The sequence below is a fragment of the Corapipo altera genome, unplaced genomic scaffold, assembly GCF_003945725.1.
Source record: "Corapipo altera isolate COAL_440 unplaced genomic scaffold, ASM394572v1 64, whole genome shotgun sequence".
Taxonomy (NCBI): Eukaryota; Metazoa; Chordata; class Aves; order Passeriformes; family Pipridae; genus Corapipo; species Corapipo altera.
The window spans coordinates 684,244-709,494 of record NW_020884893.1 but is presented as its reverse complement, the minus strand read 5'-3'; the positions used below and the strand labels follow the sequence as shown (position 1 = coordinate 709,494).

Below are 25,251 nucleotides of genomic sequence, written 5' to 3'. Positions count from 1 at the left end.
GGTGTTTCAGCTGTGGAACACTGAAATGAAAGTGTGTTTGTGCCATGGGGGATCTGACTGATGGTACCAACTCTGCAGTTCGCAGCCCTGTACACTTGGTGCTTGGAGAGCTACTGGAAGAGGAGAGAGCTTGGGAAAATGCCTCTGGGAGGCTATTTGGAATTTTCTGCTTTGCAGGTGCTTTCTGAGAGGAGATGCACCCTCTCCCCATCAGGCAGCTTCCTGGGCCCCAGCTGTGGGCAGCTGCAGCACAACCACAAAATTCCCTGGCTGCAGCAGCCAAACTGGACAATGCTGGCTGAGGGACAGCTGTAGGGCTGGTGGGACATGGTGCTGTCCTGGCCTCATGGCTTGGAATGTGCTGCACACAGAGGCAACAGTTGCTGGAGAGAAATCATGCTGTCACTGAGCCTGGTGAAGAATTTCAGCTGGATAAATCAGTGAAAACCAAAGGCCAACAAGAAGAGAAGCAGAGGGTGCCTCCCAGATCTGCAAACCACCTCTTCACTGGCTCTGGGACAGTCCCATGATGGGGAGAGTGACAAAGCCCTTTCCCAGCTTGACCTTTCCCAGGGTGAACAACAGACCTGGCACGTAGGGGGACAAGGGTTTGTTGGAAAGCTGCTGGGCCCTGCTGGCAAGTGCAAAATCCCTGAGACAGAGGCTGCTAAAACTAAAGGTTGGCAACTCGTAACAGAAAATTTTCAGCTTGAGGTGGCTTCTGAAGGGCTTTAGTGTTGGGTTATTGTTTAAAAGTGTTGTGTTTGTCCTGCTTCTCAGGAGAGGAGCAATGTGATTTCCAGTTGGTTTGTTAAATGATGTGCCATCTGTACCCTGAAACTCATGGGGCTGTGTCCAGACTGTCGATCCAAAGGCGGCGCTGGAGCAGTGCAATTCCCATAGCTCCTGGGGAGCTTCAAAAATACCCATGTCAGAGACCCCAGGGTTTTTCTTAGGAAAACCTCTTTTTTGTAATAGGGAACTTGGAGGTAATGAAAATGCTGGCTGATGGAGGGAAATACCTTGCAGGGTTTGGCTGTGTTTGTACTGTGTCCACTGGGCAAGCCTGGGCTCAGAGACTGGTGATCCCAGGCTGAAACTCCAACAAGGAATATACTAAAATTGGGCATTTGGATACATGTGGACTTGTGTTGGAGATTTCACCTTCAGGTGATTTTTTTTGTTACTAACAATGAAATCAATAATGTGAGGCCACACTGCAGCTTTCCAGAGCAGGGATTTGATGCCACGTGGCTGAGGAAGCTTTGTTACAGTGCTGCAGTGTGATGTGAGGGTGACTGACCCATTTGGGGTGTAAAGCCTGCTGAGGTCATGTTGGAGGGGTGTAGAGAGTATCTCTGGAGTGATACTGTCCACAGGGTACAGCCCATCTGTACATACCTGAACTACTCCTGGGTTTCACCTTGGAGGAAATCAGCTGTGTCCTCCTAAATGGAGTCACAGAAGAATCTCTGCCCCCAGGCAGTGTGGGCAAGGCAGCAGACTGAGCCCAGAGCAGGGAGCTTCAGGATAAACATGTCCTTCAAAACTGGGGAGCATCCTTAGTGGAAAATACACACCACCACCGCTGCTTTTGTCTGTAGAACTGTTTCTGGCCTGTTTGCTGATGAGAACACTGCTTGAAGAGCAGACAGTGCTGACCAGTCCACAAGTCTGCAACTCCTCCCATGTACAGCAAGGCAATGCTCCCAGGGAGTGCACTAAACCATGGAATACACCAAGGATCTTGATCTAGGCTGTACCTGCTCGCTGACACCAGACCACTGGAATACTGTGCCAAGTTCAAGTTTATGGACTTTTATGTCTTGGGTGTTCCTTGGCCCCAACCCAAACCACCATAAAATTCCCTGACTCCAAGGCAAGTGGCTCCCTGGGCACAGCAGTGATTTGCTCCAAGGGGTGATGTTCCCCAGTGTAGAAGTGGAATTTGAGGTTTTGGCAGCCTAGCTGGGAAATACCACCTTGGCAGGCAATGCCATGGGGGCAGCCTGGCTGAACTCAGGGAATGTTAAGGACTGGGATGACAATGGAGTGGCTGCAGGAGGTACAACCACAGGTGACTCCTGTCTCCAAGGGCAGGCACATGCAATCACACTGATCTCTGGGAGACACCAGGTCCAGCCCCCTGCTCCAATGGGACTGGTTGCTCAGGGACTTCTCTGGTTGAGTTTTGTCTGTGTCTGAGGACTGAGACCCTGCTGTCATTCTGAGCCCCTGTTCCAGTATTTAACTGCCTTCTTGATTAAAAATTTGTTTAATTTCTCACTAACTGCACAAAGTCTGTACAATTTTTGCAGGGGGAAGGTGCTCAGTAAACTGCCACGGCTTACTGTGCTCACCCAGCTCAGTGGTGGTGAAGTGGAAGGTCATGAATCCAAAGGAAGGTTGTTTTCTGCAGAGGGACCAGGCACAGGGTGTGGCCATGGCCTCTGGCTTGTGGTGGGCGTATGAAGGAGGATCTCTGCTGGAGCTCTGAGTTGGTCTCCTGTGCCTGGCAAAGTGGCAAGGACTGGCACTGAGGGGACTCAGCTCCTGGGGGACACTGCTGATGAGGGAGATGTGGCTGATGGGGCAGCTCTGCTTATGGGGACACGGTGCTGGCATAGGGGCTGATGGTGGGGGGCCATGGGCTGACAGGGGACACCACTGATGGGGGGGAGACACCTCTAATGGAGGGGACATGTCTCAGAGGGGACACCACCAACATAGGGACACCACTGATGGAGAGGCACGGCTGACAGGAGAAGGCAGCAGTGACAGAGGGGACAGGCCTGACAGGGGGAAACACCACTAATGAGGATGATGGGTGTGACATGGCTGATAGGGGGACACACTGACAAAGGGGACACTGCTGATAGGGGGTCACCACTGATGGGGGGGACATGGCTGACAGGGGGTCACCACTGGCAGAAGGGACATGGCTGGCAGGGGGTCACCACTGACAGGAACACACAGCTGACAGTGGGGACATGGCAGTGGGGGGGGACTCACGCCTGTTGTGGTGACAGGAGGTCACCACTGCTGGGGAGGACATGGCTGACAGAAGGGACACGGCTGGCAGAGGAACACCACTGCTGCAGCAAAGGTGATTGATGGGGGGGACACGGCGTTCGGGGGCTCACGGCTGGGGGGTGACATGGCTGAGAGGGGGCACCACTGACACAGGGGACACCGCTGACAAGGAGGACACGGCACTTGGGGGGCTCATGGCTGTGGGGTGACCTGACTGATAGGGGAACAGCACTGACACAGGGGTGTGATAAACAAAGTCTCGAGTTTCTATAAGTTTTTGAATAAGAGTTTATTATATGATAAAAGCAAGCAGCTGGCTGGGTGACAGAAATGGTGACCAGTTTCCCAGATCTGCACACCTACTACAGGGTATATTTAATATTTATCTTAGCTACTTCATGCATATTAATTATATCATATACATATACATTCTACAGGTTTTTGCTAAGTATTTAATATATAGGTTTTCTTACAGCTAAAGCTAAAAGGGTTATCTCTACAACCAGTCATAATTCATGCATTCTTGGATGAACAGGCACCTAAAAACCCCATATTTTATTTTTAGGATAATAGGGAGGTTTAGGGCTCCTTGACCTTGTAAGGGTCTGTTTTATTTCTTTATGGGGGTGTAATTAAGTTTTACAATCCGTTTGTTTTATTTTGACGTAATCACCCATTTGTTTCACGAATAACAATTATTTATTTATCACAGGGGACAGCACTGACAAGAGGGACACGGTGTTTGGGGGGCAGACGTGGCTGCAGGGGGACACACTGACAAGAGGGACATGGCTGGCAGAGGAACACCAGTGCCACAGTGAACACGGCTGAAGGGGGGCACACGGCTGACAGAAGGGACACGGCTGCCAAGGGGGACACGGTGTTTAGGGGGCTCACGGCTGTGGGTGCCACGGCTGCCGGGGGACACCACTGACACAGGGGACACTACTGACAGTGGGGACACGGCATTTAGGGGGCTCACGGCTGGGGGGTGACATGGCTGAGAGGGGGCACCACTGACACAAGGGACACCGCTGACAAGGAGGACACGGCATTTTAGGGGCTCACGGCTGTGGGGTGACCTGACTGATAGGGGGACAGCACTGACAAGAGGGACACGGTGTTTGGGGGGCACACGTGGCTGCAAGGGGACACACTGACAAGAGGGACACGGCTGGCAGAGGAACACCAGTGCCACAGTGAACACGGCTGATGGGGGGCACACGGCTGACAGAAGGGACACGGCTGCCAAGGGGGACACGGCGTTTAGGGGGCTCACGGCTGTAGGGTGCCATGGCTGCCCGGGGGACACCATGACACAGGGGGCACTACTGACAGTGGGGACACGGCGTTCAGGGGGCTCACGGCTGTGGGGTGCCATGGCACTGACACAGGGGGATAGCACTGAGAGGGGACAGCACCCACAGGGCTACACGGCCGCAGGGTGCCATATCTCCTCCCCGCAGCGCCTCACGGCCGCCCTTCGGGCCGCGGGGCCTGCCGGGCGGGCTCTACCCCTGGCGCTGCGGGGCGGTGCCGCCGCGCTCCCCGCCGTGAGGGCGGGCCGTGCCCGCCGTGCCCGCCCCCGGCTCGGCGCGGCGGAGTGGAGCGGGCTGGGCGGCCCCCGCCCGGCAGAGCCCCGGCGCCTCGCCATGGTGCAGCCCGGGGAGCAGGCCCGGCTCTACCGGCCGCGGCCCGAGCTGCTGCCCGCGGCCCACGTCCCCTCCTTGCCCCACTACCAGCGCCTCTACCAGCGCTCCGTGGAGGAGCCGCACGGTGAGCGGGGCCGGGCGGGAGCGGGGCGGCGGGGCAGCGGCTCCCCGGGCCCTCCCGGGGCTGCCCGCGGGGCTTGGGGGTGTGTGGGGACCGCGGGGAGCCCCCCACGACTGAGGTGTTCGGAGGGTGCTCCTCGTGTCCGCAGAAGTGTCATCTGCCTCATCCCTCCCTGTTTCCCCTCATCCCTGTTTCTCTTCATCACTGTTTTCCTCATCCCTGTTTCCCCTTATCCCTGTTTCCCTTCATCACTGTTTTCTTCATCCCTGTTTTCTTCATCCCTGTTTCCCCTCATCCCTGTTTCTCCCTCACGAGCCGTGGCCTCCGCCTGCCTTTGCAGAGTTTTGGGGTGACATCGCTAAGGAGTTCTACTGGAAGAGCCAGCACACGGGACCCTTCCTGAAGTACAACTTCGACGTGACCAAGGGGAAGATCTTCGTGGAGTGGATGAAAGGGGCGACCACCAACATCTGCTACAACCTCCTGGACAGAAACGTCAATGAGAAGAAGCTCGGGGACAAAGTCGCGTTTTACTGGTGAGTTTCTGGGTTTGTTGTGGTGTGGAAGGTGTGGAAATACCACGCGAAAGGGGACGAACAGTGTCAGTTTGCGCTGAGGTGAATGAGAGGCTGAGAACCTGAGAGGCTTTAACCTTTACGTGGGTACAGCAAGTGTTTGCTTCCAGTGTCCTTGGGAAGAGCTGTGCCGTGGAGCTTCTCTGCCCTTCCTGGGATGCATTGGAGTGCCCGGCATAGCAGCGGGGAGCACCTGACTCCCAGCTCTGCCTTTGCAGTTGTACCTGCTGGGAGCTCAGAGCAGTCGGAGATGGGAGTGAGACGGGTGCTACAACTCCCCGGTGAAGGAGGTAGATGTGGACGGAGACCTGGAGTGAGGAACAGCTAATGCCTGACAGCTAAAAGCTCATAAACCCCATATCTCCCATGTTTTTGTTTTGTGGGTCTGGCAAGCTTCCACTCCTGTGGCAGAAACCTTCCCCAAATACCTGAGCTTATATACTGATTCATTGTACTTAAACATGTTAACACTGGTGCTTTCAGAAAGACTGGCTTATCTACCTTTGGGAAGAAAAGTTACTTCCAGCCCTATCTCAAGTATGTTTGTGTTTGTTACCGGAGTAGTTACTGGTGTTAAAATCTGTGTGAAACTTAATTTTCATGTTGATGCAAAGTAGGTTTCACTGGCGATGTCTGAGCTCCAGAATTAACAATCCCTGCTGAACTAGCTCAGCTGGCACCTCAGCTGTGTCCCCAAACACAGCCATGCCTGGCTCTCCTGTGCATTTTGCTATTTCCCTTGAAACAGTGTTTATGCTGCATGGATATGACTGTATGTGGCAGTGCAGAAGCACAATTAAATGTACCCTGTGTTAGGGATGCACTCATTGGGATATGGGGAGTCATTCAGCAGAGCAGCTGGAGAAGTCTTACCGTCATTGCAATAAAAATGTCAGATCCTCTAAGTGATTTGTGCAGTTGAAGGTTTCCCTTGGTGTAAAGGGCTCACACTGGAATTTCTATCCATAGCACTCCTGCCTCAACAGAGGAATTACATGCACTGCCTAGCAAATAATCACATTGATAAGGCACAGGTGAAATGTTGAAAGTGTTTATACTTCCCTGCTAGTTAAATACATTCTCAGACTCGCTCAGATGCAAAATGACTGTGGCTTCTGAATGAAAACTGTGTAAACTCATTCAGGTAAAGGTGTGCCAGCAAACAGAGCCATTTGGCAGCCAGTGCTGGGCTTTATGGAGGGACTGGGTACCTTCTTCTTGCACATAAATCTTTGGGTGACAGCGAGGCAGCAGCCTACAGCTTTAATTTGGGCTTGGTGAAGATTTTTCTTAGTTATTCTGGCAGCCTGTGTGTGGGTATTTATGGTGCTGAGCAAAACTTGGAGTGGAGATGAGAATGGTGGGTGACTGTCAGCTGTGGTGTTTCACAGTGCTGAAAAATAAGGTCTCTCCTCCTCCTCAGCAGACAGTTTTCCCTGATTGTTTTGGGATAAACTTCCCTAGCATGGTTCTGTCACAAGTGACCTGGCACTGCTGTGTGTTGCTGGGAATGTTGTGTCAGGTGGGAATGCCAGTGGGAGGGATGGAAGAGGCACACTGGACATGACATGTGTGGTACTGACCTGCAGACCTGTGGCACTGAGGAAGTGGGGCCGAGGGCTGTGTCTCATGAAATTACTCCTCTCTGAGCACGTGCTTTTCTTCAAAACAAAACAATAATTAATTGCTCTCATCTTGTCCTCTGACATTTTGTGTTTAACATTCTGGAATGAGCCTGGCTCCCTAAAGCACTTGAGGTTTGTCGTGCTGTATGAAAGATGAAAAGAGAAATTAAAGCCTCTGAAAGCCAAACAGGTTTTTTTATTTTTGAATACCTGAGCTTCTAAGAAGTCTGTAGCCTGCTAAGTGGGAAAATGTGCTGATCTTGTACCAAGGTATGGGTGACTGCCCACCTCTGGGAGCTCTGAAAAGATACAGGACCATGGTCTCTGCTTTCAGAGAGGAGAAATTAGGGAAGAGGTGAATAATGTTTGGAGGCATTGCCGAGTGTCCCTGAGAAGTGATGTGTGCTGACAAAACTCAGCTGCTGACTGGCTGTCTCCAGCCTCGCTGGGATTGGAAGGAGCCAGCAGTTCATTTGCATTTGTTATGGCCGAGCTGCTCTGGAGGTTCCTGCACCACCAGCAGTCCAGGACTGCCCAAATTGGCTCCACTCAGGGGGTCTAATCCCAAACCACATGGAATTGCATTTTCAGCTCAAAGGGCAGTACAAGGGATTGCTTCATGCTCCAGAATTTGTACATAGGTGACGTTTGCTGTCGTGGTGTCCTCACGGTGCTGTTAGGAGGACTGTGTAGTTCAAAATGCCCATCCTGAGTTGCAGGAAACACTTGGATTCTCCCTGTGGCCTGTTCCACTCTGGTATCTCACACTGCTCACGAACGTTACAAGTATTTCTCTTTCTGCTGCTTTTGATTCCTCTTCCTCTGCTTGGTATTGCTGATGTGGCCTAAAAAGAGGAACAGAAGCTCCAGGAAACGCTTCTGATAAAGTGCTGCTCTCAAAAGCGAAATCTCTTTCACAATTGTGTGGAAAGGCTGAGGTCAGTCCCAGTGGTTACTGTGGGGGTGGGTACCTGTGGTGGCTTCTGTGGGACTCGCAGGTGAAACGCACGCTGGACAAACTGCTGGGACACTGAGGGGACTTGCAGCAGTGCTGAGGACTTTGTTATGGGTGGTTAATTAGGGCAGGAGCACAGTATTCCTTCAGTTGTGCTGCAGACATGCCCATGGCACTGGGGCAGCCCTTAGTTCTGTGCTGAAGTGTCTGTCAGTGATCTCAGCTAAACTTCAGCCTGGGCAGCTGTGGAGGTGAAAGTGTAACCAGGTGGGAATTCAAAAAGAACAACACCCGTTGCAAAACTCTCTCTAATTAGACCCCAGGGTGTGAAGGCTCTTGGATGCAGCCTGCTCTGTGCATAACCTGTGCCTCTGGTTCTCAAACCAGTCACTCCAGCTGCAGTGCTGGTGGTGCTTGGTGGGACCAGGGGACAGGGGCAGGAGGTGCAGCTTTGCACAGTGTTTTTAGAGTCCCTGTAGCCAAGGTGTGGGGGCTTAGCAGGGGCTGCTGGCTTCTGCCTGCTCTGGGAGAGTGTATTAATTTTCTGCTTTCTTGATATTGGCATATGATATAACACACCTAGAAAGGAGCAATACAGATAATAAAGGCTGCTGGAGCTCTCTGGAGCTTTGTTTAAACAAGAGAATAACTGCATTATTCCCTTGTTCCCTAGAACAAGCAGGACATGCAAATATAAGATGAGAAGGCATGGTTTGTTTGGTTTGGGTTTCTTTATTTTATTTTATTTTAAAATGTAATACAGGATTTATGGGCTTGTAGCTCTGACATATCTTCCAATAAAACTTTCTGCAAGAAAAAAACCTCACAACTACAGAGCATTTTTTAAAAAAAAAAGAAAAGAAAAACAACCAGATCAACCCACACATTTTTCATATGCACAGAGGCTGTGACTGAGGATGCTGGCTGTTAATATCCAGCCTTTTAAAGTGCTTAATTGTAGCCAGTTTCTCCATGATGCACTTGGCTCTGCTGCTCCCACTGGCTTCAGGGCTTTGGAGTGTCCCATGTCAAACTGACTCTTCATTTCTTTGGTAACTTCCTGGATGACTTGTTATAGTTCCAGTGATGAAGCCTCTTTCAACACTCTTCTGGTGGTGAAAGCACACCCCTAAATCACACAGTTTGTTTAAAGAACAAAATTCACCACTGAGAAGGTTTTACTGATCCACACTTGCAGGCCTGTGCCTGGTCTGGTTCATACTCACAGCCCTACCCAGGCTCAGCACAGCTCCTTTCCTGATGAGGATTTCCATGGGAAAAGGGGTGGCCCCTTCAGCATCCTCGGAAATCCGTGTTATCTCCCCACTGTGTGTGCTGAGTGATAGATTGGTGGGTTTGGCAGATATTAATTCCTTTGGAAGCATTTCTGGACAGTACAGTGCTCTGCTTCTGGAGATCAAGGAGATCGGATGCACCTGAAGTAGGAAAGAAATTACACTGGATGTATTAGTGTTTTATTGAGCTGTAAATCTTGTACCCGCTTCAGGGGCAATGACAGTTGCAGTTGCCATGCCAGAAAGTGTAACTCTGTTCTCTCTTTGTGTAATCTGCCAGCCTGGGAGGGGGTTACAAAACTGGCTGCATGTGCCTGAATGCTCCAGAAAGCATTTCTCATCCCTCCAAATGAGAACATCTCTGACTGAGCTGTGTGGGTAGTGCTGGAGTGGGAGTGGTGGGAGCATCAACAGAAACACAGGATTGAAACGTGGAGTAAAGGGAGTAGTGTAGTAGCTCAGACACGTCCAAGTCATGTGCTTTCCCAACTTCTTTGGAATTCTTCCTCTCCCAGTTCTGGGACAGTCACCCAGCAGTGTGGTTAGTGCTGTGGCAGTAGTGCAAGCAGCTGCTGTGTTGGGTACTCATATATAAGTGCAAACTGGGGCAGGAGGGACTCAGAGCTCGTCCTCAGGTGTATCTCCCTGGCATTTCTCCATAGGTGGATGGAGCCATAGGTGGATGGAGCCTCCAGCTGTGGGCTCTTGGCTGTTTGGAGCAAGGCCATGCTGGGCTGAAAATTAACCAGTTCCATGTAACTGCTCTGATTGTCCTCCTGCAGGTTTGGTTGCAGATGAGATATGAAGACAGTGCTGCCTCAGGGCAGCATGGTGATGTCTGCTTAAAGCTTTACTGGTTCTTGGTTTGGCCTGAGAGGCTGGAAAACACAGGGATCATGTTCTGAAACTTGTTTCCAAGGTCTCTGTGTGTGTGCACCGAGACCTGACATCTGCTGGTTTTCTCCTGTTATATCTTGAGGGTCTTCATTCCCAAGTGGTTCTGTTAATGGCTCGTACTCATATGCTTCGTCCTCTTCATTACTAGAGAAATCTCTGAGGCAGTTCCCAGGTGAGGGATGAACTAAATATGTGAGAGCAGCAAAGTACACCCTTCAGGCACATCCTGTCCTGTGGGTTTCCCATGTTGGGGTGTGCTTTCCTGGATGCTCTGAGTCAGGGGTTGAGCACTGTGGTACTCAGGCAGCTGGCATGCACGGAGTCACTGGAAATGGTTTTCCCATTCCAGGGGCTGACTGGGAAGCAGAACTTGACTCACCCACGTCAGCTACACTTGCTGGTTTTCAGGGAGATGCTGGGAAGGGTGATTAATTTGATGTTTTGGGGATCCCAAGCCCTGCTACTCCTCTGCAGAGCCTTTTCCATCACAGGATGCAGGGCAGGAGCAGGAAGGTGGTGAGTTCTCCCAGCCTTGTGCTGTTCTGCTCTGCAGTGCAACAAGGGCAAGGGGCAGGTGTGAAAGGTTGGTGACCACTTGATTACGTGGTGTCTGTGGTTTCCCATGGTTTTGCCCATTCAGAAGCACCCCTGGACTTGTGCCTCCATGGGAGGGTGTTCTACATTACTCAAGATTTTCTTTGGAAGTAGCTTTTACTGAGCTCAAGTAACGTGTAATTCTGCTTCTGTAGACAGAATGGGACCTTTCTCCTCTGTTAAGTCAAATCTGTTAAGAAAGAAGGCACTCAGGCAGCACTTGTGTGGTTGCTCCATGGCAGAGCAGCGAGGAGAGGGGTTGTTTAAGCCCTCCAGCTTGGGAGAGCAGCTCAGCTGCCTTGATTCAGGGGAGCAGCTTTCCTTTGGGTTTTGTTGGATCTGTTTGTTCCCAGCCTTTGTGCTCAGAAACCCTTGGTAGCTGCTATTGGCAGGGATACAGCATCCATCTATATAAATACAAGGGAGTATCCAGGAAGTATTTGACCAGATAAACAAGTGGGATGTCTGTAAGTGCCCGGGATTAGATGGCATGTGCTGCAGAGGAGGGCAGGAACTTGGATGTGGAATTGCAGAGCTGCTGGCCAGGGTGTGCTGGTGGTGTTTGCAAAGGGCTGCCCTGCCAAGGGCTGGGAGGTTGCCAGCCCCTCTTTGCTCGGAGAGAGCAATGAAGGGGGTCCTGGGAAACAGTAGATCTGACTTGCATCCCTAGTGGAACAGGGTCAGTGTGTGCATGGAGCAGTGCAGGCTGCTGGGAGAGCTGCTGGAGCTGCTGGCAGTGCCGGAGCACGGGGCAGGCGGCTGTAAGGCATGGATACGGCTGTTTTCCTTCTGGAAGTTTCCCACAAAAGGTTGTTCAAGAAAGTAACTTAACTGTGGATGGAAGAACAGTGTTTTTTGGTGCTCGTTTACTGTTGCCCTTTGCTTCCTCACTTTCAGGGGTCACTTTTCAGGACCAGCAGCAGGTCCCCCAAGGACAGTGTTGAAACCAAGCTGCTGATGGGGGCTCACGTGCCCTCCAGAAACAGCATCTCCTGCTGCTGGTCCTGGAGACAAAACATCAGATGCTGGTTCTGCCCCAACATGACATTTTGGTTTAGTCTGAGAGGCTCTTGGCTGAGCTGCTATGAACACCCCAGTGCTGAAGTGCCGTGCTGAGGCTTAAATGACACCCATGGCATCTTTTATGTTCTTATTTAGTACTTTTTCCTCGTGCTGCTCATTGCTCTGAGAGAGGGTCTTGCTCTGGTGATTCAGGACGAGGGATTTAAAAATTTTTCATAAGTTTCTGCTTACACTCTTACCCAAAGTTGTTGGTTTATACCTTGTCCAAAGCTGCATTTCTGCACAGCTCTGGGCATGTGTAGCACAATAACTGCCTGGGGTCATTACTGAGGAGGGTGTGTGCACAGACAAGAGTACCTGGATTTTCTACATGTCTGTGAAACTTTTATCTTGTTGTGCTGGCAGGTATTACAGGGAACTTGATATGTTTTAAGAATACTTGGTTACTGTTGGGAGGGGCACCACAGTTGGGCAGTGATGGCATATTGCAGATATTGGCAGCAGAGTTGAAGCTTGGGGTGGATAAATGGAGTTCCTGGACAGAGGGGATGGTGAACTCCTGTACAGATCCAGGACATGGAAGATCAGAGCCTTCAGTTTGCTTATTGGACTAGAAAACCTGATTATTTTAGCTGGGTGAATGGCTTGTGTGTTCTTCCCTGGCACCCTGGTGTGAACGGAGCTGCAGTGGACAAGGCTCAGGCTCCGTGTGGGTGCTCCAAGTAGGGGATGAATTGATCAGGCTTTGCCAAAAGAGGTGTGAGTGGCTCTTGTTCCAAGTGTGGCATCTTTCCTGGGGGTAGTTGCCTTGGCTGTGCCTGGTGGGCTCTCTGTGCCCAAAGCTCTTGGGCTGTAACACCCACTGTGAAACCACAAGACCTCTTGCCTCCCCCCAGCCCAGGGAGCTGGGGCCTGTTGGAGCAGGTTTCAGTTCTCTGCTTGCATTTCTGCACATCACTTGTTGTAAGTGTCGAAATGTGGTGTGATAGGAAATCGTGAGCCCTGGCAGTTGGCCATGAATTCAAAGCTCATCACTTTCTTAGGTGTCACCTCCCTTCTTTAGGGGAATCCCTCAAGGAAATCGAGGGCTTTCCTGGTTGTTTTTTTTCACACCCAGCTACCTGATAGCCCAGAGAAGCTGTGGCTGCCCCATCCTTGGAAGTGTCCAAGACCAGGTTGGACAGGGCTTGGAGCAACCTGGTCTAGTGGAAGGTGTCCCTGCCCATGGAACCATGGTTTTTAAGGTCTCTTCCAACCCAAACCATCCATTCTGTGATAGTGAAGCATGTTCTCCATTCCTATTGCCACTGACCATCTTCTAAGAGATGTTCTTTAGATGACAGTCAAGCAGGTGACACCTGGTCCTCACCTGTAGAGGTTTATGAGGCATGAAGGTGAAATGCCCACCATAAAATCTGATTAAAAGTTTAAATTTCCTCTCATGGCCTTCATGGATATTGTTTGAGCCTCCGTTGAAATCAACTTGCCTGGCTTTCTGTGTTTCTGGAAGATCTTCAAAATTTGGCAGGATGCTCCATCCAGAGATGCAGTTATTTGCCAAAAAGGGGCATTTCCCAGCTACAGGTAACTTTTTGATTATTTTAGTTACAGAAGCTTCATCCAGGATCTGTAAATTGTTCCATGGCCTAACTGTAAATTGTTTAAACAAGGAATCAACTGTTTTGCTGAAAATAAGCTGTCCTCCTGTTGGACTGATAAAAATAGTCCTTGCTCCTCTGAAAAACTTACTGCTGGTAAACATCTAAAATGTTTCCTCTCATGTCAAACTCTCACATTTTTCCACAGCATTCCATGGGTTTGGCTTGCAGGGTTCCAAGCACTGGCTGAGGGCAGCCAGACTCGATGATGTACTGCATGAGTCTTGCACATGACCTCTGTTGCAACGCTGTGTAATCATTCTGTTTCCAAAAAAAATAATTGAAGTTGCTTAAAAAAACCCTTTCCTCTGAATAAAATAGGCAAAAAGCTGGCATTTTTCTTCGGTGGCTGTTCTCTTGTGCTGTAAAATAATGTTGGAAAGTGAGAAGATGATTAGAGTTAATGCATCTCCCCTTGACTGGATGGTTCCTTTGGAGATGTCTGAGCACCCTGCTGCCTAAAGAAAGGGGCTTGAAGTAGATTTTAGGGCATAACCTGGCATGAGTGGGGAAAATTGGAGGGAATTCTGGCAGGTCAGTAATAAAGGAGTGATTTTGGAGCAGTGTCCCTCCAGCTGGACTCTGTGCTGTAGGATTGCTCAGGGTATGGCAAAGTGAACGGTGTTTGGGCTGCACAAGATAAATATTATTTCTCTAGATGCTTCTGGTATTTGTTTAGGTTCTGAAAGGCAGCAAATACAGACAGTAGCTGAGAGTGTATTTAACGAGAAGGAAGGACAGAAAGATGGATGTGGTTTTCCTATGGGACACTAACAACCATGCAGGGTGTTGGGTGTTTGCTTTGTAGGCTGCGTTTCCACATGGCTATTTTTGAAGGTGATTAGAAGACTGATTCCTTGATCAAAGAGCAGATGGTGGCCCAGTGTCCCTGTAGAAATAAGCTCTGCTTTAGCTGTTTTGTAAAATGCAGGCACAGTAACGCCTGTGTTGAGCTGGGGCTGGACTTTGTGCATCATGCTCTGTAGAGCACAGGGCTCCTGATTGCCGGCCTGGTTTGGGTTTCTTTGTGGCAGTAGGAACCTGTTCATCCCAGGAACATGGTCAACTTTAAGTTGTGATGGTTTGGCTCAGAGGTGGATTTGAAGAAGAGCCTTGTTAGGCCCTACCTATGTGTATGGGGGGCACTGGAGGGGAAAATCATTGAGTGGTTTTAATGCAGTTCTCAGATTTAACTGTGTGGTTTTAGGAGGAGATGCTGTTAAACTGGCCAGATTTTTCTTTTCCCTAGGATTTCTGTTCCCAGATTTACTCAACAGTATTCTGTCATTGCTGCCAAATATTTCTGAACTCACTGGGATAACCTTTTCACCAGCCCCTCCCAAGCTGCACTCTGTTGTTACACCACTTCTTCTTTCATGATCCTTATCATGGTGCAACGGGATTCAAGCCTGGCTACAGGGATGGTAGAGCCTGAGCTTTCTGGTAAACCTGCTGCTCAAAATACCTCTCAGCCTTCCCAGAACTGCTTTGGGAAATCCCTGCCGTGCATTACTGTGGTGGGAGGTGGGTGACATTAAGCATGGGCAGGGCTGGGCTGGCTGCCCTGTTATTATGAAATGTTCTCATGAAGGTTTTTTGCAAACCTGGAGCCAGAGGTGCAGACCTGCTGCAGACCCATCTGCTTGGGCAGTCTGTTCAGGAGTATTTATTTCCACACTGAACAATCCATGCTAATACCAGCATTTTTTTCTGATGAAATGCTGTCTTTTTCTGATTATCTTGCACAGCTGGTCTCCCCAAACTCCACATTTCACCATAATCTGTTTTTTAAAGGTGTCTCTACTCAACTGCCGTTCCTGTGTCAAATGGGCATAAGCAAGGCTGGGGTGGAGGGGGAAATCCTATTTTTGTCAGTTTTGGCTGCTCTTGTTCCCAAAGGACCAGGCTGTCTCCAGGCAGACCCTTTTCAGGCTGCAGGTTTGGGGAGTGTCCTGAAAACACGAGGTGTGTGAGCAGCTGGCACTGGGCAGGCGCCAGAAGGGCCCGGGGCTCCCGCTGCCCACGGGGCACACACGTGAGCCCATTCCACACATGGCAGGAGCTTGGCTGGGCCCAGCTCTCCCTGGCATTTTGGCTGCTCTAATTCTGGACGTGGAATGAATCAGGGAGCCATGAGCCCATCTGGCTGCCCCCAGTGACCTTGCACGTGAGGAGCTGTCACCGCAGCAGGAAAATTCCTTCCTTTACCTTGTAACCTGCTCTGGGGACAGGCTGCTCCTGGAGCAGGAGCTGGTGGTCATGCTGTCTCCATCCCATGCCTCTCATGCAGCACTTGGTCCCACGCTCAGGATGCATTTTGGGCTCTGAGCTTGTTTTAGTTTAGATGGCAACAGAGAAGGTCCTGGGGCGGACATTCTCACTGTCCCCATCTCTGCCCTACTGGAGTCTCTGTGTGGTTCCCCACTGTGCAAATTCTTCCTGTGGTGTTGCATCATTTCCTGTTGCTTCTTTGCCTCTTCCAAAACCTTTCTCAAGCTGGGAATCCATGTTTTCTTAAGGGTACTTTCCAGCAGGTAAAACGTGGAGCCTTTTTCCTGCATTAAGCAGAGTTGCCCTCTGGGCTGCCATCACCTCCCTGCCGGTTGGGGAATGCAACCTGGTGGCTTTGAGGTGATTTGCTGTTCTCTGAAACTTTACCTTCCAGGTGCCCCACACTGCAGCTGTGCTTGGTCACCTTGGGTTAATGCTTTTATTTAATCAGAGAGTCGTGGAATGGTTTGGTTTGGAGGGACCTGAAAAACCATCTCGTTTCACCCCCTGCCATGTGCAGGGACACCTTCCACTAGACCAGGTTGCTCAAAGTCCCACCCAACCAGGCCTTGAACACTTCCAGGAAGTGGCAACCTGTGCCAGGGCCTCCCCACCCTCACAGGGAAGAATTTCTTCCTAATATCCAATCTAAACCTCCTGTCTTTCAGTTGAAGCCACTCCTGCTTGGCCTCTCACTACATGTCCTTGTAAAAAGAGAGTGATGTGCCACGGGAGTTTAGAGGAGAAGCTTAAATGATCTGCAGCCCCTTTGGTCCTCAGTGGGAGCATTTCCAGGGGTCAGAAAGGCTTTGGCTTTGTCCCTAGTTTGCTTTGGTCTGTGATTTTTCTGTTTCTGACTGTGTGGATCTGCAGATGGTCTGGCAGATCTTGAAAACTTCTAACACTTCAGCTGCTTGCCTTCATTTCATCCTTCTCCTCTACACCAGCATGTCTTTGTAGTGTTATAACCCTTGTAAACCACAATTATCATCAGCAATTACCTTGAAAACCGTAATTCCCACTGATGCAGCCTGTGCTTCCTGCTGCTCCATGCAAATGCAGAGGGAAGCAGCAGTCATCCGTTACTCAAACAGGTTACGCAAATAATTTTTCTTTGGAAATCCGGTGAAAAGGAAGAACCAAGCAGCGTTGCTGGTTTTGTTTTTGGGCCAGCTTTGCTTGGTCCATTTGGCTGCTCTGGGCAGTGTGTGTCCCCTTGGCCCCTGAGCTGTAGCAGGTTAATAAGTCCCTGCCCCTCACTGCTGCTTGTCATCCTACAGCTGAGATGGGCTCAGCTTTCTTGGTTATGTGATGAGTGGTTGAAGCAGACCAGTGCTTGGAAAGTCTTGTAGTCAGCTCTGATGCTTGGCAGAGCGTGGTAACTTCTCGACCTGCTTTGGTGCAGACATCCAGGAGGACATCTGGGCACAGCTTCCCTCTCCTGCACTGCTGCTCCTCACCCCTGACTGCTCCACAGGGTCAGTGCTTGAGCTAATGGGGCTCTGAGAAACACTTGCCTACTCCTACAGACCACTTCCCTGCTCCACGGGGTGTGTACAGCACTAAATCATTTGCTAACCTGTGTGATTTATTACCTGGGCACCAGGTGAAACAGCTCAGGGGCTCTGCATCTCCAGGGTCAAACTCCCAGCTGAGCAGGCAGTCTGAGCCCCCATGGAGGTGACAAGTGTTCAGGTTCTCCACCTGGTGTTTTCCTGCTCCCCTGCCTGGGGTGATTTCTCCATGGGGTCATTCTTTGCTCAGACACTGGCAGGGCCACTGGAAGCCTGTGCAGTGGGGCTTGTGTGTGTCATGGTGCCTGTTCTGAAGTGGGGAGCCCCTTATTTTAACTGCTGGCAGAAGGGAGTGGTGTGATAAGAGCTCTGCAGAGCCTTTCCTATGTTGACAGGGATCTATTTTGTGCAGAGCTGGGCCCTGCTGTCCTGCACACCTTGGTGTTGGTGGGCCCTGATGCCCTTGGGCTGCCTGGCCCTGGCAGTGAATGGCTGCAAGCAGCTGGAAAACTGTCCTCTTTGCATGAAACCCACCTTTTCCAACAAATCGGGATTTCTGGGAGAAGGCCTGCCTTGGGAGGTCCCCAGTTGTGCATTTGTGTGTTTAGTTTAAGGGACTTGCATTTCCTTAGTTGGTGGGTGGTTCAGTGGAGGCCACAGAACCCTAGAATAGTTTGGGTTGGAGATCATCCAGTTCCACCCCCTGCCTGGGCAGGGACACCTTCCACTATCCCAGGTTGCTCCAAGCCCTGTCCAACCTGGCCTTGGATCCTTCCAGAGATGGGGCAGCCACAGCTTCTCTGGGAATTCTATTCTAGCCCCTCACCACCCTCACAGGGTAGAATTTCTTCCATATATGTATTCCATCTGGCCAAAAATTGCCTTTCTCCAGCTGAGCATGCACACAACACACAGCATGTAAAACACAGGCTTCTCAAGTGCTAAAAAACTCAGATGCTTTCCTGCTGTGACCCAGATGATACTGTAAAATTTTGAATTACAGTTGCTAAATGTAGGACTGGGTTGGAGGAAACTCAAACTATGTTTCACTGTGAATTTCATCTGATGGCGTATCTGGGAAGTTTGGGAAGCTGAGAATTGGGTTTTCCTTTCAGAAGAAGCCTTGCTGTCAGAGCAGAGATCGCACACGAGCGATCACAGCAGTGCTGCTGCCAACTATTTTCACCAGCAGTTCCTAAAAAAAGGATATATTTGGAGGATGCTGGATTCTGTGAGGTCAGAACTGCATGCTGTGTGTGTGGAGGTGAGCTCTGCAGTAATGCTTTCAGAAGAATGAGGTTTTTTATTATATTTTGATTTCTTTTTCAATTGAATTTGGAGAAGTGAATCCTTTTGAGAGGCTGGGGACTGACAGCTCTTGCTCATGTCCAGTGGGTGCTGCAGGGAAGATGCTGCTGGCAGAACCTCGATGCCAGGAATTTACAGGCTCTTGTACTTGGTAGCGTGTGAGTGGACATTGCTTTAAATTCCCTGCCTAAAATCCATCATTCTCTGGGCTTTTGTGCCAGAGCAGAGGGGACAGCACAGTCTGAGTGCTGCTGTAGCCCAGTGAGTGTAGCTGGGGGCACTCCAGACTATTTTCAGACATGGGGAGACTTAAAGCAATTGCCTGCTCTTGAAAGACTGCTCCAGGCCTTGACTGTGGATGCAGTGAAAGGAGGTGTTTTGTCCTGTAGAAACAAGGACATGACTTGTTTCCCATTAAGCACAAGATCATCTTAAAATCTGAAGCCTGAGGTTTCCCCCGCTGGTGTTTGTGGAGCTCTTTTGCAGTCACGCGAACGAACGGGAAGGACTTCTGAAAGCCCCCTGAAAATCCTTGCAGAAGTTTTAACTTTTGTCTGACTTTGCTCTGCACTTCTCCCGTGTGCAGGCTTTGAGGACAGGCCTGGGTTTGTTCCATGGCCTGAATTTCCCTCCCTGAGCCCGATGAAGAAGGAGTTGATGTATTTGAGACGCGCTTCTCCCGTGCCGGTGTGAGCGGTACCTCACACGAGGTCGTGTCCCTTGGGGGTGCTGCGTGTGAGGGGCAGCACAGCTCTGCCCAGAGGGATCTGCAGGGCTGCTCACCTGAGAACCCACAGTTTGGGTGACCTGGCTGCCCCCAAAGAGCACCCAGGGCTGTGGGCTGCCTACCTGCCTTTCATGGGAAGCCTTCCAGATGGGACAGCCTGTGCTGGTCTTTCCTCCTGACGTGTTTCTCTCTTAGTAAAGGCTGTAATTAGATCCTTTGCTGCAGCTGAGCACAGGCAAAGGGACGTCCCTCCTCCCTGCCCTGTTCTGTTGGGCCCACAGTGCCCAGCAGACCCCAGTGCAGAGATCTTCAGGTGAGAGATTAGTGGGCTGAGACAATCCAGTGTGTATTTGGAAGCATTGTATTGTCTTTAAGAGCCATTCCACAGCAAGGCTCATGGCTGAGGGCAGAGCTGCTGCACCCAAGCAGGTTTGCAGAGCACCAGCCTTGATGTTGCTAGACCTACAGTGTAGAAAACCAAACCTGGATGGTGAGGGAAGGCACCCAGTGTGCAGCCACACACAGCAGAAGCAGATGCTCTTCCTCTGAGCCAGATCAGTTACAGCTGCTCAGCCCAGCACTGAAATCAGCTCTTGGATCTCTGACTTCAAGTAATAAAATCAAGAGGGAAACACTCTTGATTTCCTGGTTTCTCTTTCCTAGCTGAGAGTTCTTCTGTAAGGGACTTTGTCTGATGGTTTCACATCTCGTTTAGCTCAAGGTGATGCTCATGGCTGTGATGGGGGAAGGAGAGGGAACTGCTGGATGCCAGGACTGAGCCTGCCCTGGGCACTGCTTCCTGTTACCACGCTTTGCTTTTTCTTTGTGCTCTTATGTCTCTCCTCTTTGCACTTAGAAGGGGTCAAACTTGCATGAAGGATCCAGCAGGGAATCGCCCTTCCAGGAGCCAGTGGTGGGAAGATTCCCTGTCCAGTGTCAGTGCAGGTATCCATGGGCCCAGTTGCTGCAGAGCTGCAGGAAGCCAGGAATGTAACTGGGTGTCAGGAGGGATAAGTGTGTAAGCATCAGATTCATGAGTAGCTTTTGAATAGGATGATCCAAGTGTAACCACCAGTTCTGAAGCTCCTGTTCTCCGTGGGGCAGGAGGAGCAGAGCTTGTGTCAGCTGGGCTCTCCCAACTCTTGTCTTGTTTCCACTAGAACCATGTCTGCCATTGGAGCACGTGGTCACTACTGTGCTGGCACAGAATTACAGAGAAATAAGGGTGTTACTTTATGCATTTCTTCACCCCAGTAACCTTCCTGCCCTCTGTGTTGCTGGGGGAAGTGGTTTTCACTAGAATTCAGTGTGTGTTTTTGGTATGCTCTGACGTGTTGGAGGGTGAGGTTTCTATTTGGGAGTCAGATGGAGCCTGGCTCGAGTCCTGAGGGAGCACAGAGGTGCTTCCTGGCTTCTCCCCAGCACCAGTGTTGCTTTTCATTTGGCTGCACATCCTCGAGGGGACACTTTTCCAGGGAGACTTTCAGCTGAGGGTGATGTGATAGCCCTGTTCTTCCATTAGGTCATTAGTGGACATTAGTGTTTCTGTTGTGGCTGCCTTGGGGAGATCCAGGGAAGTGCCTGACTGCTTCCTGGCTCTGGGAAACCACTGCTTCTCCAAGTGTGAGGTCATATCAGATTCTTTGGTCATCTCCTGCTGCACTGGGAGTGCTACCTCATTTGCATGGCTGAAGCCTTGTGTCCATTAATATTAGCTGGTTTTCATTTTGGTACCAAACCGTTTCCCTGGGGATATAACATTCCAGTCCCACCTCCAGGTGCAGCCCTTGGCTCTTCTTCCCACCACTCTTTTTAATGGCCTTTTCCCACTGAACCATCACCTGGGCTGCAGGAGCCTGGAGCTGGTTCGTGGGAGACCACAGGGAGAATGAGGCAGAGCAGGCACTGAACAAACAGACATGGGTGTATTTATATATGACCTTGGAAAATAAGACAGCCCTTGGCATCCCATCCCAGTCCCTCAGATGTCAGGTATTTTGGGGGCTGGGTGTTATTTCTGAAGCACTGGTCCATGTTTCATGCAGACACATCCACAGAGGAGTGAGGGGGCCATGCCATAAATCCCACAGTGCCCTTGAGCTCTTAGCTTTGCTTCTCTTGGACCCCCCTTGCCTCTCTGAAAGTGTCACATATTTCCACTTCACACATTCAGTTGCTTCCAGTAGTGATCTACACAGGGTTGGGGACTTTGGACTAAATTTTCCTGCCATTGGAGAACTTTAGTCCAAAAGTGGATTTCTGGGGCTTGGTTGCTCTGTGCTCGAAGGGCAGGTGAGGACATACGTGTTGTCCAAAGCAGTTCTCAGTGTCACTCTTACCTTGTAATGCCTGTGCAATAACAAATATTCCCTGTTTTTCCAGGGAAGGGAATGAACCTGGGGATTCTACGAAGATCACCTACCATGAGCTGCTGCACAAAGTCTGTCAGTTCGCCAACGTCCTCCGCAGCCAAGGTACGGGTGAAGCAACAGGAGCAGTGGGTACTGGGAAGGGATTTGACCAGGAGTGTGGAGATTGGGTTCACTTTTTGATTAATTGCCAGTCTGTTGAGTAATTCCCATCAGTTTGCTCTGCAATGCAATGCAGTTCTGGCTCTGTTGGTGAAAACAGATCAATGCTGGTTATGTCAGCTGTACAAGGAAGAAATCCATGCTCAAAACTTCCTGCTCTGGGGCTTTTCCAACAAGCAGTGGGCACTGGTTACTTTCCTGCTTCCTTCAAGGAGGCAGATGAGAAACATGGAGCGTTCGTTGCCGTCATCTCTCAGGAGCCATAGGGCTGGAAAAGCAAAACCTGAGGCTGGTGCAGCTCTAATTCCAGCTGGGCTTTCATTGTGTGCATATAGATGTGGAATTAAAATCATGAGTTTCTCTCTACATCCTGTTCTTTTGACATGTGATGTGTTCATTTTGACAAATGCCATGCTCATTTTCCCTCCGTAGGCGTGAAAAAAGGAGACCGGATTTCCATCTACATGCCAATGATCCTGGAGCTGGTCATAGCCATGCTTGCCTGTGCCAGGATTGGAGCTCTGCACTCTGTTGTGGTAGGAACAAGCTCTTGGTGCTGAGCTCTGGGGGGAGCAGCTCTTGTTTTTGGGAGAGGAGTTTGGAAAGATGAGTTTGATCCATGAGATGAACAGAAACTAAATTAAAATGCTGCTGTTTCCTTGCATTAACTGTGGAATGAGCTCCTTTAGCTTTCTCCATCAGCACCTGGTGGGATTGTTTGCCTTGGCTGAACTGCACAGCACCTGTTGGGTTTTTGGGGTGGGTTTTTTTGTGTGTCCTTGCTGACCTTGCTGTGTGATCTCTGGCAGTTCGCAGGTTTCTCCGCAGACTCTCTTTGCGAGCGGATCCTCGACTGTGGTTGTTCTCTCCTCATCACGGCAGGTAAAACAGGCATCTGTGCATCTCCATCGCTGTGCCCTGTCTGAAAGGGCTTTATTTAAAAGCCAGTTGCACTTGGAAATGGGAAGGGCAGGGCAGTGCCTCAGCTGAGCCTCTCAGGGTGAATTACTGCTTCCCACTCTGAACACCCAGTGAAGCCTCTAAACAGCCCTCCCAGTTGGTCCTGTAAAGCCCGATGTCACCAGCTGCTAATAACTTGTTTCTAAACACTCCTCCTCCGTGCTCCTCCTCAAAAGCAGCCAGATGTTTGCAAGATGTATCATGAGGCAATCCTAATATAAAAAATTCCCACCCTCCCCGATTTTAAGGACGTTTCTGCTCCAACTCCCAGCCTTGTAAAGCAGGGGATCAAGAACGTGGCAGTGGTTGCAAGTAAGGCCACAGCATTTCCCCAGCTGTTTTTTTACAACAGTGCAAAAAGTAGTGGTTTTATTAATTTCCATGGCATGGAAAGGACCCATGAAAATGCAATCTGTGTTCTGGCTGTGTTGGATTATTTCCCACAGAATATTCCCAAGAGATTTGTCGGGTCAAACTGGGACCTCTCCCAGGGAAGGAATTTCACTGTTTCTTTTGGCGTCTGTTTCTCTGGGCTAAGAGGGTGCGTTGGGAAAGCTTTCCTTCCCTCCAGTGCAGGAGCTCTGCTCTGCCCTCCTGAAACTGCTTGTTTGCTCCAGCTGTTCCCTTGGCTGGGAAGCCCCTCTGATGTTTTCCTCACCACTTTGCAGATGCTTTTTATCGAGGGGACAAACTGGTCAACCTGAAGCAGATTGCAGATGAAGCCATCCGGAAATGCAAAGACAAGTAAGTTTGGATCCCCTTGGAAGAAAGGCACTGCTGCTAGAATCTGCTCCTGCACAAATGGAAGTGGAAGTTTTCAGGTTCAGGCACAAACTGTCATCAGATGTTAGGGAAATAATCACGGTGAAATGACTTTGGTGAGCTCACAGCCACAGCATCTGAGGCTGAATGTGGGTTTGTGTGTTAGATCAGACATGAAAATTCAGGGCAGATAGTCTGCATGTTAGAAATTCAAACTCTTTAAAAGCCTTTAAAACTCTGAAACTTGAAAATTGTAAGTTTATACGTCTGTAAAAGGTTCTTGGGAAGACAGAAGTGATCTTGAAGCTGGGAATTAATTAGTGGAGGCTGTGTTGATGCCCTGACAGGGCTGAAGGGAAATAAGATCATTCTGTTAGTATTTTGTAGGCTGTGTTGGCCCTCATAAGGGGACAAACACACACTCTTTTCCTTGATGTATGATCAGGCTTTGAAAGCCTTTCCTCCCTCTGAATCAGGCAGTTGGTCATGCCTGGGGATGGGAGCAGCCTCCTGATGCCTCCTGGGTCACAGGCAAGCAAATTGGGATTTATAAGGAATTTCCCCAGCAGTGGCTTGGGAGAAGGACTTGTGGGATCCCCGCTTTCTTCACAGGAATCACACCTGAGGAATCCCCACTGAGCTGTGCACAGACCATTCCTGTTCTCTGAGCTCTGTTTCTGTGGCTGGTGTCCTTGGAATTCCATGGAGTTTGCATGGCAGCACATGCTGTAGCTCAGCAAAAGCAGCTCCAGGCCCCTGCTCTGCTCCAGTGCTGCCTGTGAATCCCAGGAGGGGCCAGCTCAGCCCCTGAACAGCCTGATCTCACAGCTCCTGCCTTTTCCAGGGGATCCCCTTTGAAAAAGTGCATCGTGGTGAAGCACCTGGGGAGGGAAGAGGTGGCGGTGGATGGGACCTGCAGCAAGTCTCCCCCTCTCAAGAGGCTGTGTCAGGATGTACAGGTACGTTCCTGGGGGGATGAGGGGGGAAGTTGGATTGCTGTGGGCCTGACCCAGCAAATAAACTGGTGCAAAACCACTGCAGTGATTCCCTGGATGCTCCTGTTCTGACTCCTGTCCCTGTTTCCTCCCCTCCTTGCTGTCATTGCGTTGTGAGTGGTCTGAAAAACGATTCCTTTGCCTTACCAAGGTCTTCTCCCTGCTGCTTCCTTTAACACCATCACAAGCTGCCAGCCTGCAGGACCCCTGGGCACAGGGGTACATCCTCCAAAGGACAAGGACAAGATGCCTGTTTTCCTCTGCCCAGTAAAGGACTTTTCCTTCCCAGCCCTGTATGTCTCCCCTTTTGTGCAAAGACCAGGTGCTGTCCTGCACTGGAGCTGTGACAGTGGAAGCAGGAGAGGAAGAACCAGGAGGTCTGTGCTCACAGTGTGGGTTCAGCACAGCCCCCTGCCATGACAGCAGTCCTGCTCTGAGGACAGTGCAGTGTGTGCAGGGCACAGTGACTGTGTCAGCTCTGGGGCTGACACAGCTCTTGACACTGAAACCAGATGGAAGCATGTGGGCCAGAGGAATGTGGGGAGATGAGGGTGGAAGGAGGAGGTGGAGCTGTGGCTGCTTACTGAGCTCCTGAGGCTGCCCAGCACCCACCTGCTGCCTTTACCTGCTTCCAAGGCAGGTTGTTTTCGGCTCCCTCACAGCTCTGTGTCTTGCAATGGTCTCTTCTATCTACCTGTGTTTGGTTATTATTTGCACTGAGTTATCTCCAGACTGCTGGCTCAGAAGTGGATTGT

General features: G+C 50.5%; 1 protein-coding gene across 2 annotated transcripts in view; it reads left to right on the top strand.

The window, feature by feature from the left end:
• The first annotated feature begins 4,656 nt into the window (after positions 1 to 4,656).
• ACSS2 (acyl-CoA synthetase short chain family member 2) overlaps positions 4,657 to 25,251 on the top strand; it is a 30,985-nt gene continuing 10,390 nt past the window's right edge. Inside the window, exons 1-7 of one of the 2 annotated variants that reach the window (XM_027645872.1) lie at positions 4,657 to 4,809; positions 5,147 to 5,342; positions 21,631 to 21,722; positions 22,212 to 22,315; positions 22,589 to 22,661; positions 23,408 to 23,483; positions 24,346 to 24,460. In XM_027645872.1, the coding sequence (XP_027501673.1) occupies positions 4,686 to 4,809; positions 5,147 to 5,342; positions 21,631 to 21,722; positions 22,212 to 22,315; positions 22,589 to 22,661; positions 23,408 to 23,483; positions 24,346 to 24,460 (780 nt within the window). In that variant the 5' untranslated portion in view covers positions 4,657 to 4,685. The remainder of the gene's footprint in view (positions 4,810 to 5,146; positions 5,343 to 21,630; positions 21,723 to 22,211; positions 22,316 to 22,588; positions 22,662 to 23,407; positions 23,484 to 24,345; positions 24,461 to 25,251) is intronic. The other variant, XM_027645873.1, reaches the window with a different exon arrangement.